General features: G+C 38.5%; 1 protein-coding gene across 1 annotated transcript in view; it reads right to left on the bottom strand.

The window, feature by feature from the left end:
• Nucleotides 1-12,427: 12,427 nt before the first annotated feature.
• The window catches only part of NOX3 (NADPH oxidase 3), a 38,452-nt gene continuing 33,500 nt past the window's right edge, over nt 12,428-17,379 (bottom strand). The window contains exons 12-13 of the mRNA XM_033055942.1: nt 14,746-14,870; nt 12,428-12,554 (exon numbers count right to left, since the gene is read on the bottom strand). Of these exons, the coding sequence (XP_032911833.1) occupies nt 12,428-12,554; nt 14,746-14,870 (252 nt within the window). The remainder of the gene's footprint in view (nt 12,555-14,745; nt 14,871-17,379) is intronic.

Here is a 17,379-nt window from a genome sequence, read left to right as displayed (position 1 = left end):
AAGATCTGACCTCTGTCAGGGAAACCTTGCCATGTGAGTCCAAAAGAATAGGTGGAAGGGGATGCTGGCAGACTAAGAGAAGCACGGAGTTAGCACGGGTCAGGATGACAAGCTGTGGTCTCAGGAAGGCAGCTTTTTGCCTATAGAATACAAAAGAAAGGTACAGTGACAGAGCTCTGCTGATGTTTACAGGGAGGGCAGAGGGGAAGAAACATCAAGGTGCTTCTTTGAAACATGGGCTGCTCTCATGAACCATGGCCTCTCATAATAACTAAGTTTCCAGGAAGCAGCCTCAGTAATACTTGTACAGAGGCAAGTGAATGTGAGAGTTTGTGGCAGATGTTGCAATATAAAAGGTGAAGCAGTGGAAGATGTAAAGAGAGGATTAGGCCAAAGCAAGAGGTAGGGACATATATGTTGAAGGATGGATATGACAAGTGGTGCAAGAAGGCATTTATAAAAGCCAGAGGGAACGTTGTTTATTTTCGCAAAATATGAAGAGTATTGGAAGAGAATTTTAGCTCTATTCATGAAAAAGCAACTTAGAGATTTTGTGCAGACATATCTGCAAAACAAATGTTGGGGATGAGACCCAATTAGATGTCCAAGGTGATAATGATAATCTGATTATATGACTAGATGGGAGTACAGTAATCAGAAAAAACTATTGCTAGGAAAGAACATTTTAAGAAGGCTTTTGTCCAGGCCTTGCCATCCCAGGCCTCATTCTGGGCACAGAGTACACACTGGAAGCTTTAGCTATTGCTCCCCACTCTGCTAAAAGTAAAGTGAATCAAGATTAGAAAACACTTGCAAAAGACTCCATATATTTGATAGCAGAAAGAATTTGGAAAGAATTCGAAGGAAAGGAGGAGTTTACTAGGACTGAAGCTGTAAAACAAGGACCACATGAAAGCTTGGATCTGGGTGTGATTTAGAAGGACAGCTGAATATTGGAGAAGATACAGCCAAGACTGAAGGTTTATTGCTCTAAGTACCTTAGAAACTTTGGTTCTTTGTCAAATAAAAGACATTAAACAGGAATTAAAATCAGCAGGAGCCCCAGAGATGGTTTCAACTGGTAAGTAGCTCACTGACTTATACCATCACAGGAGGGAACCAAGACGTCATAAGAAGAGTGGAAAAAGGACATTGGGAGACTTTAGGGTTAAGAAAAGTGGCTTATGTTTGGTAGGAGAGAAATTGAGACTTTTTTTGATTAAACCCACAGTAACCAGGCTGTGTAGAGTGCAAATACCTTTGTAGATATTAATAAGCCTGCAGTCAATTATGTGACACTGCTAGAAAATAAGTGCTTAGAGACTTGAGGAGATCTCCATGCAGGGACTTGGTTTGCAAGTTTTGGATATGTCTGAATATCCATAATATCAAAATACCTCATCTGCAAGTTCCATCTAGCCATAGCAGCAGGTTGTGGAACAGATACAGCTGACATAGGGGCTAGAAAGAAATTTAATGTAACTTTTATTTTTCAAGAATAATAGAGCTTGCCAATATCCATTCATCAACTCCAGGCTGGTTTTTTTTTAATGACTAGTCTCCATGTCTCTTGCATTTTATGAGTCCAAGCATCAGAGGGGGTCAAACTTAGCTACTTCATCTTTTAGTACCTTTCTAGTAATCAGTGCAAAATGAAGATACTACAAATTAAAACAATTGGTACTTTTGAAATATCTTAAACTATATTCTGCAACTGTTTATTGGTTGTCTTTGATAACTACCTCACAAAGTGTTTTCTTACTCTTAGGCAGTGAGTATATGAGTTATTTCATATAGATAGAAAGGTACTCAGCTGACACATCTGACAACATCTTATCCTTAACCAGTCATTTCCCCTTTGAGGGGAGGTACACAAGCTTCCTCTTTGAGATCTTTAGCAGGTTTTCTCTGAGGGGTCATGTAGGTCCTCTGCCAAGACCCATATTTGGATTGCTAAGGTTATTTAGGACAGCACAATCTTGAATTTAACACGTCTTCCTTGTTTTCCAAAATTGCAGTAGATTACCGTGGCCCCATTTCCCCACTAAACAAATGACATTTCCAGCTTCTCCAGTGACCTTGGTATCTCAAATGAGACAAGACACTTACTGTCACTAGAGTGTTATTTTTCATCAGAAAGCAAAAATCTTATTTTTGGTAAGTAGCTCAACACTGAATTACATCACCATTGAGAATACTGTGTAGGATGTAGGTTGCTGGCAAAGGCCCCGGCTCTGTGCAGCTTCTCCATCAGACTTAGTATAAATCAGACTTATTTTTGGCCCCTTTTTTTCTCTGCAGGTACAATATACCCTGGTGCTACTTTCTGGATAATAATGAAAAGGAGAAACTTACATAAATGGCCCTGAGACTTGTAAAATTGCAAACAGGAAATACAGCAATATCTTTATAGTATCACAGAACCATTTAGGTTGGAAGGAAGCTGAGGAGATAATGAGACTTGTGTTTCAGTTTGTACGCATTTCCTCTTGTCTAGTCACTAGGAACCACTGAGAAGAGTCTGGATCCTGTTTTTTGCATTTTCTCTCATCAGATACTAAAGTCACTGATAAGATCCCTCTATGCCTTTTCTTCTCCAGGCTCTTTTGGCCTGTTCTCTCATGCTCCAGATCAATAATTATTTTAGAGGTGTTGTGCTGGATTCAGTCTGATAAGTCTGTATCTTTCTGGGTATCTGAGTAGTGCAGCCCTGGAGTCACAACTCCAGATGTGTCTCACTGGTGCTGAGTAGAGGGGAAGGATCAACTCCCTCAACCTGCTCTTCCAAATGCTGCCCCAGAGGCTATTGCAATTGAAAGGTCATGTTTTAACTGAATCAAGATCTGATGTTTGGAAGTTCTGATCACTTCATTCTGTGCTATTATCAGGACCTTTTACTGAGGATCCTATAGTGAATAAACTGGCATCTTGTTTGCTGGTCATCTGTGGAGTGAACAAAAACAACCCATTTGCATCTGGGACATTTATGGGCCTCACTCTGAAACATCTGTAAAGGAGTTACAGCCATGTTAATATTACCTTTTTGTGTGACATATTTGAAATAGAATTATTGCTAGGGCCTCCATCTACTTTACAGCCTCCTGCAGCTCATGTTGCCCTACCACCCATTCTGCCACTGAGCAAGGCCTTGCTGTCCATGTTTGCTCCCCCAAGGGACTGATCTTCACCTCTTCTGACTAAGGATTGACAAAGCCATTCTTGTCGAATCTCTTAAGCTGTCTCAGTTTGCATGTCACAACAAATGCAAACACCAGGAAGATGACAATAATCCCATTTCAAAGCAGCCAGAGTAAGCATTCCAGCTGCTCCTGGTAGAAGGAAGAGCTGTGCTTCAAAGAACAATGGTCTCTAGAAATGCTGTGCCCCCTCTTGCACTTCCTCTGCCCCTCCCTTTCCTTTGACATCTTCCCAATTACAGTGTGCTGGTTCCCAACACAGTGAAAGCCCTCATGCCTTTGAGATGGCTTAGAATTGAAAATACTAAATTATATATATGTCACATATTTATGTCACATGGATGCCTGCATCACATTGAAAGTCAATGTGATTTAGTCTCTTAACTCAATTTCTTTTGAAATGTTACCTTTGATAATCCCATGTATTTGATGAAAAATCCAGTTCTAAATATAATTTTGATGTAGTTGATAACCTAGACAACTAAATGTTACGATTTTCAGCAGATGTAGCATCATTCAGAGACATTAGCAGATGTGGGTTTTATAGCCATATTCATCTGATCATCCTCTCCCAGCCTAAACACACACTGAAATCTTACTCCTGTCTATTTCAAAAAGCAAAGTATCAAGCAAGAGCATTGAGGAATGCAAATGAAACAGAGGCTTGTGAAAGCACTGTCATGGACAATGTCCCAAGTTAAAGTCATTTTGCTAAATGTGAAAATAACTTGCAAATACTATAGATTCATAGTCATCTTAAGGATGGTCTATGCTTTTTCCTGCTCCTAAGGGGAAGGGGTCTGCTCAGTCTAGGCTTGGTTTTTATTTTAATATTTTCACATTTATATTCTTCCAGACATCTGCATACAAAAATCATTCTGCTTAAAAAATGGCATAGTTCACATTGTCAATGCTGTCATTGGGCTTTGATACTTAGATATTCAAGTCCTTTACTGAAGCATCTATGTAAGACTGAGCTGACAAAGGTACCTTTTCTAGAGCTTCTAAACAGAGATGTTCAAGGAATAACCCTGTGAAGATAATTAAAGGATGTTTTTTGCAGAAAGCGCTTTTGCAGTATAAAGTCATTCTGTATTTAAATATCTTAGGTAATCTCTGGGTTTAGGGAGATTTTTACTTTAATTGCTGATTTTTTCCCTTCCCATATCACAGTTTAATCATGTGCTCCATCCTTTTAAAGTGACTGGGTGGAATTTTAAGTGGTAGCATACTAAAAAAGTAATTCAGCTGTGGAGCTGCTATAATTCTGATGGTTTGGGTTCAACCCTACATGCGAGCATTAATTAGCTTCAGTTCATGAAGCAGGCTTTCAATGACTGAATTTCTAGATTGATATTGTCTTTTAGAATAGTTTTCATTCCTCATCTTAACAGTATGCTCCAGTGCTTTGTGGTGCTGGCAGCTAGTGGAGTTGAACTTAATATAGTAAGGTAGGAATTACATTTCCCCCCCCTCAAATTTATTTTATTAAAAGGGAATTCTGAAAATGCATAGATTCCTTTCCTCTGATGAGCCTTGGATCTTGGTACACAATTAAAAGAAATAGGATAAAAGCAGCATAATAAAATACCTTCTGTTCTATTCTTCCCATCACAACTGCAAACATTCATAAATGTTTTCTGATTACTTCTGTGAAGGGTTAAGTGTTCTAAATTCTTCTTTGCCTAGCATTAATATAATAGAAAATATTAGAGTATAGAATGAGGAGGAGTGAATTTACTCTTGTAAATAGTATTATTGCAGACACAGCTTTAATATACCTTTAAGTTGGGCAATAACCAAATACTTTTGTCTGAGTGACTACGGAGCCAATAAGTGAAGTGATAAAGACTTCATATCTGGTTATTTTAGAATTTATTTTAAGCTAATTGTTAATGGATGATAGACATAAGAAATAACCAGGTACCCCTTTGCAATCTTAGAAAATTCTCAAAGTACAGGCTATATGACAGAAATCAAAAAGCAAGCAAATGTAGTGTTCATAAAGATGATGAATGCATCCCAGGAAGCTGAAGCAGAATGTTGCTTATTTACCTAGCTTTATTATTTTTGTTGTATATTCTTGATAAGAATTGTTTAAAATAGGAAGTTTAATACTTGAAAATTTTCTGATCTGCCCTACCTGAAAATGAAATCGTGGCTTTCCTGATAATGTAATGTTGTCCTGTCTGGTATTTAGCTGGATCCTGTTATAGGAGGCAACAGGAATTTTCTTGTGTTCCTTACTCAGGGTAGGATCAGGCTTGAGTCCATCATCAAAATCTATGTTCATATACTTAATAATATTTATTAGTAATAACTCCAAACCTTGTTCCTTTTCTGATAAATATTATTTTTTTGTTTTTTAAAGATATCCAGAGATATTTCCACAGAAATCATTCATTATCTGCCAGAGGATCTACTTTTCATGTGCATGCTTTATATCATACATAGAATTCTAGGAGTAAGCAAGTATGAATCATACTGGTCCTGAGAATCAAAACACTTGCCTTTCAAACCATACTGCTCAATAACAATAGAACAGAAAATAATTCAAATCTGTTTTGTGTTTACTCAGAAAGCTCACAGATATTTTTAAGGGTCATGTCAAATATATTTAAATTATATTTAATAAATATATTTAAATATGGGAGAGGGTGATTGCTGTAACAGTTCAAGCTACAACCTTTGTCCTGAAAGCCTTTTGAATCCTTGTCCTGATGTTCTTTTGAGAGCTTGAGGCAAACCACTTAGCATTTCTGTGACTCAGTTCCTCATCTAAAACTGGAAGTAATAAATTTTCCACCTGACAGTGACATTATGAGAAAACATACATTCAAGGCATTTTGAACTCCTCTTAGACTTTATTCGTGGCTATCTGTATGTATAGCAATAGGACAATCAGCATGTAGCAAAGAAATGGCTATTTCATTATAAACAAGTCCGACAGTTTAGGATTTTTTTTCTTTTGAAGTTCCGTGTTCAATATTAGCAATATATCAGCAATATATGTATATTAGCAATATATTCAGCACTGGTATTGACTAATATCCAAATTCTACTGTCCTCATTTTGGCAAAAACTCTGGTTAATTTTGTTGTCTGGACTCGAAAGTTTTGATTCTGCAGAATGCTGAGCAGATACAGTTTATTTTGGTTTTGCTAGAAGCTATTTCAGTTCAGCACCTCCCAGCAGCAGACCATTTTTAAAGCATTTTCAGACTCCTTTATGAAAGCACAATGTTATAGAAGGATGATGGACTTGGTCAGATAGATGTAGGGTGGCCAGAATTTGTTATTATGCTGGATGTTTCTTACTATTGATTCATCTTTGTAATGCCAAACACATAATAAAGTAGTTGATGTACATTCCTGTCAGAGAAACTGTACTTGGGCATGTTTGCATTACACAAAGTCCAGTTCAGTCAAATCTATCTGTTCTCCCCATGATTTGTATTTGAAGTAACTTCAGTGTTGACCAGTATCACAGCATACATTTGTTTGTTTCATCCTCAAACCTTTGATATTAAATTCAAAGTCATCCAACTGTGCCTCTTAACTATCTTCCTCTTGCCAGCGTGGTAAGGAATCTAAAAATGAGTGATCTTAAATGGCTAACTCTGCATTGGTATGCGTTCTGCATAGCCCTCTGAATTTTCTTAGCAGCACACAAACTCAGAAAATTAAATGGATGTTTTACTAATATCAATGAGCAAATAGTGGACATTCTTCAATCTAAACATTTTTATCTAAATGTAATGTAATTGTATGGTAATGTATAATTAATGAGTGTGATATGTTGTGGGTTGATTATGTGCCTGAGACCTTTCGAATTTAAGTTTATCTTTAATTTTTTTAACCTTGATGAATTCCTAGAAACATGAGAACAAATACCTTGTGCTTGTTGCAGTAAGAAGGAATTGTGTGTGTGATATCTAAAACAGATAGGTATCTGCAAATTTCCTGTGTGCATCCACGCTGTAACTACCATGTGTTAACTTGGGCTTGTGCACACATCCTTATCTTTGCTCACAAAGTCCCATTTAGTTCAGTTTTTTGACAGTAATGATTTCTGTGAAGGTTTTTGCAGCCTTAGACAGCAGCAGGAGGAAAAATGTTACTTTTGTGAAGAGCCTGTCTTGAGCAAGGGCACAGGAGGTTCAGCATTTAAAGCAGTGATACTGGGGAATGGTCAGCAGTACGCTGGAGACCAAGAGCTCTGTCTCAGAGGACAGGCTCTTATCTGCCCCTTCTCCTCCTTATTTGCATATATCCACAGAATAAAATGTTCAGATCTGCATATTCATCATTTGGCCAAAATAAAAGAAGATAAAAGCTCTCCCCAAGCAGACTTTTTTTTTTTTTTTTTTTCTTAATAAAAACTAGGCCTTTTATTAGAGTGTAAAAGTGCAATCTTATCTGTGTACCTTAAGGGGAGCGTGATTGTAAGTTATCTTTCGTATTCAGAATTGCTGTACAGAGAAATGGTCTCTAGACAAGTATCAAGACAGTCTGGTAGTGCAATAGCTGAATAATAGAGATCAGCCTTCAGGACCAAGCCTTGAGCCTGACATCAGTCCTCTGTGCATGAGCTTCAAAGGAAACCATATTTAGTCCTCTAGGACAGTAAAAAGATTGTTTGAAGTTAGTAAAGCACATGTGTAAGTATTGGCAGGCTCAGGGCTTTTATCCTCAATGAATACAAATGTCTTACCATGTTAGAAGTCATTATTGTTTAGAGATAATAGATGCAAATATTTGAAGCAGATACCCTTTGAAAAAATATGCTGGTTTGAGTGGTTCGTTATACTATACAACTTTTGTTTCCTTCTGTGTATTCTGAAAGGATACCAATATGTCTTTTAAAGAGTTTCAGCTTTTTTTGTCCTTTCTTGCTTTGGAGAAAAAAGTGTGTTTCCATGTCAACTAACACATTTATTCCCAAATATTAAGACCCATTGTGTAATTGAGATTTTTTTCACTGCAAGATATGACTTATTGAAGGATAAGTAGACTCCTGTTAAATAGACCTAACTGGCTAGAGTTTTAAAATGCAAATCATCAGCCCACTCTCATTTGAACATGTTCTGTAACATGCAAGTAGACATTCCTGGAAAATGTGGCTGCAGCTTTAATGAAATGGACCCCCAGTTTTATTCTGCAGAAATGCAAAATTTCTCAGGCAATTAAGTGATCATACAGGAAGAGTCAGAGTCGCTGCTGCTAAAGAGAGAATCTGACTGAGGTGGGAAAGCCTCAACTCAGCCAGGTTCCAGCACTAGGAAGGGTTAGGCCAGTCAGTCCTTAATAGGGTGTCCTCCACCTTGAAAGTGGTCACCAAGGTGACTTCACACCTGGTACATGATTGCCTGAGAAGTGTCAGCAGACACAACGAAGTATTTATTGCACCTTCCAGCCTATCACCTGCTATGCCGATTTGACCCTGACAGGTTTGCATTTCTCATTACTTGGTCGATTATGCATGTTTCATTTAAGCTTTTTGTATTTATAGAGCAAGCTGGGTGGAAACATAGTCACTTTTTTCTTTTTCTTTTCTCTGTTCCTGAAGAAATTCAGGTAATTTTCCATCAAGAAAAAAAAAAAATACAAAAACTCACTGAAATTGTTGACTAGTTGAGATTATAAACCTACCATGTCTTTTAGTTTAGTTACCTTTCTGAAGACAGCTAAGCTGCCTTTAAGGCAGTTCTTATAAAATCTCCTGCTAATCAGAAGTACTCAAACCTTTGAAAAGTTTGTCACTTTTTTTGCAGTTAACAGTATTTCCACTAAGCCAGTTGATTGTACCAAGAAGGAGGAGAGTCCTTGTAATAGTGTTGATATGGCACAGACATCCTATGATGGATTTTCTGCTAAGAGTGGCAGTTTCTCTTCAATATTTTAGTGTAAACTATGAACAAATTTACTAAAATTATTTCTACTACATACAGCTTAGGAGAAGGGGGGAAGGGGGGAAAGCCAGAACATATAAGCCCGTGTATTTCAATTTACAATTCCTAGTGAATAAACTTAAATTATCATAACAAAACTTCAATCATTATAATAATACTCTTTTTATTGTAAGAGCCAAAGTAATTAATCTGTATATTTATGATCCTTGTCTATGATTAGTTTTCTGTCACAGGATGTGGTGAGTCTGTGCTGTTATGACTATATTTTATTTAATAATATTTTCCTACACAGTGCTGAACACTTCCTGCTGAAGCAGCTGAATGGACAAATCCATGAAGATATCTTTCATTTTCCCTGACAGTGAATGATGTTTCCATATATAAACATAATAATAGAGTCGTTACATATGCACTCACATTATCATAGCTGCTGTGTGCTCAGTGTTATTCAAAACAAGGCAGGAAGCCAAGTTTTCCTAGTTCCCATTTTGATTCAAATTGTATTTGTAATAAAGGGATTTTCATTCAACCTAAATGCAGTTTCATCCTCGTCCAACAAACCTCCCCACTTTTTTTTTATTATTATTATTATTTTTCCTTTATTCTAGGTCACTCAGTCTTGATGCAAGAGAAATTCTCCTCTGGTGGTGATAACAGCAGTGCGACTCAATGAACTATAACAAGGGCTCTAAATGCATCTCCTGTAGCATACCACAGTGATTTGCAAAAGTGGGAATAAATCAAAGCAGTGAAGAGATGCCATGTTGAGCCAGAAGCTAAATGTTACATCTTGTTGCATGAGGCTGGGGGGAGAACAGATCCTGTTTTTCTGGCAGCACAATATCTTTGTGCTTGTTACCTCCGATCCAACCCCATTAAGACAATCATTCAGAATCTGCAGGAAATTGTCACCTCTTTCTTTCATGCAATGGCAGCTGGTATTGGTGCCTACACACATTTCTCATTTCCTTCAAGATTTTCAACACACATTAAAAAAAAGAAGCTTAATTTATATTAGAAAATGTGTCAGCTTACCCTGAGGCTCAGCATGGGCACCAGGGGAAAAAATAAAAGATAAATGCCTCTAGGTGAACTGGCAGAGGCTCTAATTCTCTCCTCACTCTACTGCTAACACAGTATGCTCTGCATTAATCATTTCACATAGGCAGGCATTTAAAAAAACTTCAACTATTTTAAAACAAAGATGCCTTGCCCTAAACTTAACAATAATGCAACTGTATATTGTGGAACAATTTCAGTTCACACATACCATATCCCCTAGTAGAAGATGAATAAAATAATATTGGAGTCTTCTCTGTCATAATTTTTATTGTTCTGTTTCTTTTGTCATTGCAGTTATGTCCCCTCTAGTGGGATTTTTCTGTCTGTGGGTAAGGATACATATGTAATGTTGTCATCTGTTTGTCACTCAACTGCTGACATATACAGAATGTTTCCTATCTCCCATTTTTATCATGTGGCTGGATAAATGCATTATGTGATTCTAGTGAACTGTTACACCTGAGTCCAACTCAAATATGGGAGGGGTTTAGTCTGTGCTGGGATAGAGGGAAATATTTTTTTCTCCCTTTTGGAGCTTATGGGAATGTTGGGTGATGGGGAGGGAGTGGATAAACAACAATCAAACGAGAAAGTGGTGGACTAGAGCAACAAATAAAGTGTACAGGAGGATATGAACAGGAGAGATGTCACCAAAAACAGGGCAGAAGGGGGCCTACTCCAAGATGTCTACACAACTAGAAAGTACCTACAGAAAAGCAGGGTGGGGAGAACTCTAACACCTCTTTTGGAAAACTGAGATGACTGGATTCCTTTCTGAAGTGTATGTACAGTAATACACGTGGGATGGAGAGGACATAGGAGGAATTCAATGCCTAGAAGTTTCCCATGCAGTGTGGTCCTGAGAGAAGAGGCGTCCAGGGGAACTGAAGGATTTTCAAGAATCACCTTCTCCAGGTTCAAATATGATCCCTCTTACTATGGATTAAGCTGGTCAAAGATGGTAGGAGATCCATATGATTGAACAGATCCCTCCTGACAGAAATGAAGCACAAAAAGAGGCACACAAGAGGTGGAAGCAAGGACAGATGATGCAGGGAATATAGAGACAATGAGTGTGCAGGGATGGGGTCAGGAAAACCAAAGCCCGTTGGGAGTTAAATCTGGTGAGGGAAATGAAGGGCAAGGAGAGCTGCTGTGCATGCATCAGTAGCAAAAGGAAGGCTAGGAAAATGTTGATTTGCTGCTGAATGGAGTGGGGAACTTGGCACCCAAAGCCATGGAGAAAGGTAGAGGTACTCAATTCCTCTTTTGCCTCAGTTGTTACAGATAAGTCTAACATTCAGAGGTTCCTGGTTTTGCAGGCAAGTGGGAAGATCTGAAAAAAAGTCATGCTTACCCTCAGTAAAGGGAGAACAGCTTAGTGATATTTTAAACAAGTCCATGGAAACTGATGGGATGCATCCACAAGTGCTGAGGGAACTTGCCATTCTTTGTTTTTGAATAGTCGTGGTGATGGGAGAAGGTTCCTGAGGAATGGAAGAATACTGATGTCGCCCCTCTCTTCACAGAATCAGCTCTAAGCAAGAGGTTTGGAGTAGAAGCCCAGGATGCCTTCCCACCTCAATCACTGTTGTGAAACTTTTTTCTGCAGTTTCAGTTGTGTGTCTCACAGGATCCATTTGCTGAGTGCAAAATTTCTGGAGTTCCCTTAGCCTATTAAAGCTAAGTATGTATCGGTCCATGGGATACATAGACATCATTCCCATGGAGATGCCAGGTTTAAATGGTGCATAGCTTGGTAGGGAAAAACAAATTTGCTCCTTTGGAATTTGACACAGTATAGTGAAATAGTATTGCTGTGGCACAAAACGTAATGTGGATATGGATGTGTGTGCACTGGGAGTGTAAAATCAGAAATACAGGAAAGAAATGCTTTCAATGGGTGTGATTTAAACAGTGGGAAGATATTGCCTGCAATCATACACAACAGCAAAGTACAGTTCTAAATGTCCATTTTACTCACACCTTTTTCTTCAAAGGTTAGGTTTGTGTGTGCTTTCACACAGATGTAGAGGGATTCGCAGCATCATTAAGTAAGCAATGAAAAGGCTAAGGAAAGGGTCCAAATCTCTAGCTGGCATAGGATGGCATTTTTCTACTGAAGTCAATACACCTATTTCAATTTGCAACTCTTAATATCTGGCCTGAATGCTGCCATTCAGGATGAGTAGAGGATGGGATGAGATGGGAAAAAATACAGTCTGGTAATATCTATGATATAGTTAAGAAGTACTGCCTAGAAGCTTTCTTTGTTGTAGTGAAACTGAACTCCTCTTGGGTCAACTGATGAATATGAGTTGCATGTCTTCTGCAGGATCTTAGAGAGAGCCTTGGGTCCACAGAAGAATACACCAATACTGTTGCTGTAATCACAATAACAACAAAAAGCATGAGAGTAGCAGTACTTTTTGGCTGCCTCCTGCTTTGCATCTTTTCAAATTGCTTTTTGAGAAACACATTTGAAAAATCTTGTTTTACTGTATACTTTGTGTTCTGTGCTGTATAATTTGTGTTGCTATATTAGAGTATAATAATTCCACTTTCATGTTTATTATGTCTTATTACATTAGATTGCTATATTAGAGGTCACAAATATTTTAAATGGTAGCTCTTTGGTTTTGATCTTCATAGCTTTTTCAATCAGAGAGGCAAATATACTGTTTGAGCTGAAAACTTTAAGTACTTTTTCTCCAGCTGAGTTATTTTTTCCTAAAAAAATATACAAAATGCTGAGTTACTTCTGAGTTTTCTTCTTCTCCCCCCGCCACCACCCCTTAGTCTAACACTTAGTCTAACACTTTTCTGCCTTTGACAATTTAAAAATGGCTGATTTAATAACGACATTTGTAAATAGGTACTTCTTATAAAATAAGAACATGATAAATGTAACAAACAATTGTGTTCATACATGCACAAGCACATAGGGTGCTGGTAACCTGGTTGCCTGCTAGAAACTGCCTAAAGGGTTTGCCTCCATGGATACTATATATATTGTTTTAAAACATATATGCAGCCACAGATTCACACGTGCTGTGCTGCTGGGGAAAGCTCAACCTGCAGAAATGCAGAGGAAGTGACAAGTGAAGCATGAGTTTAAAAAGGTTTGCTCCTGTAAAGGAGGAGCTGTGGATATGATTTTGGTGCCCAAGCTGTAGCCCCCAGAAGTTGTGCCCATATTGCTCTGGTGCTCAGTTGCACCAGGTTTAACCTGAAGTGGTGTGCTCCTGCTGATCTGCTAAAAGACATTGTTGCAGCTGGGGAAAACTCTCTCGACCCAGACACAGGGACCCAAAATCTACTCAGATCCTAAAAGCTGATTGCTTCATCACACAGTAGAAGCTCTTCTGTTTAACTCTTGAATCTTCCATAACTCAGAGCAAGAAAAACCAGGGTATCCTTTTCTCATAAGGGATCCTTATTTCATGCAAGGTTTTCTTTAAAAGCTTCAACATTGACCATAAACATGGCTCACAAAAAAATGGATATTCTTCTGTCAGTTTAGGACTAGCTTTCAATGGAACTACCTCAAGTTCCAGTATAGAAAGCTAATGCCCTTATCCCCCTTGAGCAGCAGAAAAACATTTTTATCTCATCTGTACTTGCAGTTGCGAAAGTAACCAACAAAAAGCAATTTTTCAACTATAACTTTTAAAGCTCTGTTTATGTAGTAGAATCCCTATGAAAGGTCTTTCAAAAGTCATAGTTTCTGTTCTTGGCCTTTTTATGCTTTTAATCTTTCATATTTCCTGATTGTATTTATTTTGACCTCCATCAAGTGAATTCTCTATTACTGTTATTTTTGCAATTTTATGGTATTCTTGTAGCTTACTGTATTCTCTTTGATCTCCTCCCTTTCAGCTTTTTCTTGGGTCTTTTTCATCTTTTAAAACAAGTTTTCTCCTTTTTCTTTTCATATCTCTGTCTCCCAAGTGCAAGCCTTTATTTTGCATTAGCAGGTAAATGTTTGGAAATCACAAAGTCACAAAGATTCTGGAATTTTCTACTGCTGAACACAAAATATTTCAAATTCTTGCTTCAAAGGCTTTCAGGAACAAAGAAGCTTTTCTCAGACCACTAGCAAATCCACCAAGTTCAAATGAACTGTCTTTGCCAGCAGAGATGAACTAATAACAGAACAGCATAGTCTTGCAAGAGCGGCCAAATATGTTAGGGGAACAAACATATCCTTGACATTGTAAGAAAAAAATCACAGTTTATCTCTTTAATAACCATCTTCAAGGGAAATTAATGCTACTTTGTCCTTTGTGCAGAACAGTAATTGGATTGTGTGTTTCAATTATATCTGGACAAAGGCCAGGATATTGAAATACTTCTAAATATTAGATTTTCTTGTCCAAAAATTAGATTTTATTGGCATTCTCTTTCCGAGATTTCTTCATTAAAATCTTCATTAAGCATAAATCTTCTTTCCACACAGCAAAAAAGAAGAAATTATTTTAAAAGGGTCATTTAGAAAGGTTTGCTCTCCCCTCCTCCCGCTGTTTATGCTGAGAGAAGAGTTACCTAACAAGGTTACAAACCAGCCTGCCTTACCTAGGATGGTTTTCAGCTAGTTGCTTGAACTCATTGTCCCAGTTTGGCCTTCCATAACAGGTTTTCTGTCTCAAACCAGTAATTACATCCATCTTGTCATCACAATGTAGGGCTATGTGAGTAGCCTAAAGGCAAATTTACAAGATAATAATTTTAGTCAAAAACATATATTCCAAGTAAGAGGCACAAGCAATAGTGCTTCTTTACTGGGAAAGATGGAATGAGGGCAAGGAAATTGTGCAATTATCAAATGGGAGAAGAGGAGAGGGAGAGGGAGAGGGAGAGGGAGAGGGAGAGGGAGAGGGAGAGGGAGAGGGAGAGGGAGAGGGAGAGGGAGAGGGAGAGGGAGAGGGAGAGGGACAGGGGCAGGGACAGGGACAGGAAGAGGGACAGGGACAGGAAGAGGGACAGGGACAGGGACAGGGAAGGAGATGAGTATTTGAGAGCTCACAATATTACTAGAATTGTAAAAAGCATTTCCAAAAATACCTAAGAGCCAAGTCCAGAGCACTGTGGTGCTGATGGAAAGCACAGGGGATTTACCAGCTGAGCAGAGGTGAAAACAGAGGTCCATTGGAGGATCACAAAGGTGAGGAGGGGTCTAGAGCTCTCTTACGAGAGACTGTGAGAGCTGGGCCTGTTTAATCTTGAGAAGACTGAGAAGGGATCTCATTAATGTACAAAAATATCTCAAAGGCAGCTGTCAGGAGGATGGTGCCAGACTCTTTTCACTGGTGCCCAGTGACAGGATGAGGAGCAATGGCCATAAAGAAGTTCTATCTCAACATGAGGAAGAATTTCTTTACACTGAGGGTAGCAGAACACTGGAAGAGGCTGCCCAGGGAGGTTGTGGAGCCTCTTTCTGGTGATATTCAAAACCCACCTGGGCATGTCTCTGTTTAACCTGGTCTAGGTACACAATTTACACCTTGGCAGGGGAGGTTGGACTGGATGATCTCCAGAGGTCTCTTCCATCCCTAACTTTTCTGTGACTCTGTGTAAAACTCTCAATGTTTTGACTTTTCTCCTCAGGTAGAGACAGGTGCAGAAAGTGGATCACCTCAGGTGAAGCACTCAACCAAGTGAGCTTCTCAGCTCCCAAGTGTCAGGAAAAATATCCTGATTTTTATGGGCGTTTACTGTCCTTCAGCTCCTATACTACACCCATTACCATGCTGAATATTTCCCAAGCACATTTAAAAACAAAATGCACTGTCACTTCTAATTGTACTGCTCTTGTGTAGGAGTAATATGCTTGCTTCCGCTATAGACTATCATCATAGCTGTCACTATCAAGAAATTAACAGAGGAAAGTAAGTTTAAAAATGGACTTTGCATTTAGCATGGGCCCTAGCATGAACGAAGTATCATTATAATCTTTTGCAGAAATGCTTGCTGAAATTTACTATATACTTCTTCCTATAATGAGTCTTCCATGTTCCTTACCAATACAATTATTATTGTCAAGTAAAGTTGTCACAAGAAGTCGTGTTTCTAAAACTTGTTAGTTTGAGCCACTGTCATGAAGGATTTAGAATAGTCTAAGAAAGAACTTAAAGTGTTTGGTAAAAGTGGGTGGTAGAAAACTGCAGAATTTTTGAATTATTTGCAGCAAAATTGTCCCATTGAGACGATGAGCTGTTGTCATGAAGTGCAAGTTTCCCAGGATTTTTGATATTAGCTTTTGCAATAGCTCACGGTGTTAACGTTGCCTAGGAGTCTCAGGGGCATTGCAGGGATCTTGTCCAAGCAGAGGCAGACCATGTGCCTTATGTGCTTCACCATCTGTTGCCAACATGGAATCTACAAAGAGCTCAAAGCATTGAACAAACATGTTTGAGGAGTAGACACATGTCAGTAAAGGAGGGTGTACTAGAAGCTTTAAAATTCCCATCCTTGGGTTCAACTTCACTTGATTACTGGTCTTCTATATGGTGAGACAGGGAGAGAATGCAGAGAGTGTTGTTTTGTTTTTTTGCTGGGGGAGAAGTAAAATATCATTCAAATATTACTGGTGATGAAGCACAAATTTTGAGGAGTGATGAACATGAATTTCCTAAAAATAGTAAGTCCTGTAAGATTAGGGAGCTTTGTGTGTATCTGAAGAAGATGATGTTACCGAGCACAATGCCCAGGTCAGAGTGGGAGAAATAGCCCCTGAGGAACATTCCTCTGACAGGAATTGAGAGAGATTATGGGGTTGAAAGAGGAAGAAGTCCTTTCAGAAAAGTGCAGAGCACATGAGTGAAGAGAGATGGATGGCCCAGCAAGAACAATTGTCACCCTACCTGACTTCTGGCCTGACGTTTGCCCAAGAGGGAAGTGAGGTGATAGTTGAAAGATGATTGCTTCAAGACAGTTGAAAAAACTTTGTGTTTTTTTAGGTTCCCCAAAAACTTCTTTAACAGCAGGTTTTAAGTAATACCCTGTGATATTGCTAATGCAGAGCAGTAGTTTCTGTAACTGCCATATACTTCACAATGGGAGTAGGTTTTTCTGAATACAGCTTTATGCACATACCTCATTACTTGACAGAAACTCCAAGGAAAGCAAAAAGAAACAATTGGGGTTTTGTATCAGCAGAGGTAGAAAAGGAAATGCTCTATGAAATCTGTATTTTTTTCATCTCTGCTA

The sequence above is a fragment of the Catharus ustulatus genome, chromosome 3, assembly GCF_009819885.2.
Source record: "Catharus ustulatus isolate bCatUst1 chromosome 3, bCatUst1.pri.v2, whole genome shotgun sequence".
Classification (NCBI taxonomy): Eukaryota; Metazoa; Chordata; class Aves; order Passeriformes; family Turdidae; genus Catharus; species Catharus ustulatus.
This window is presented reverse-complemented; position numbering and strand designations above follow the sequence as displayed.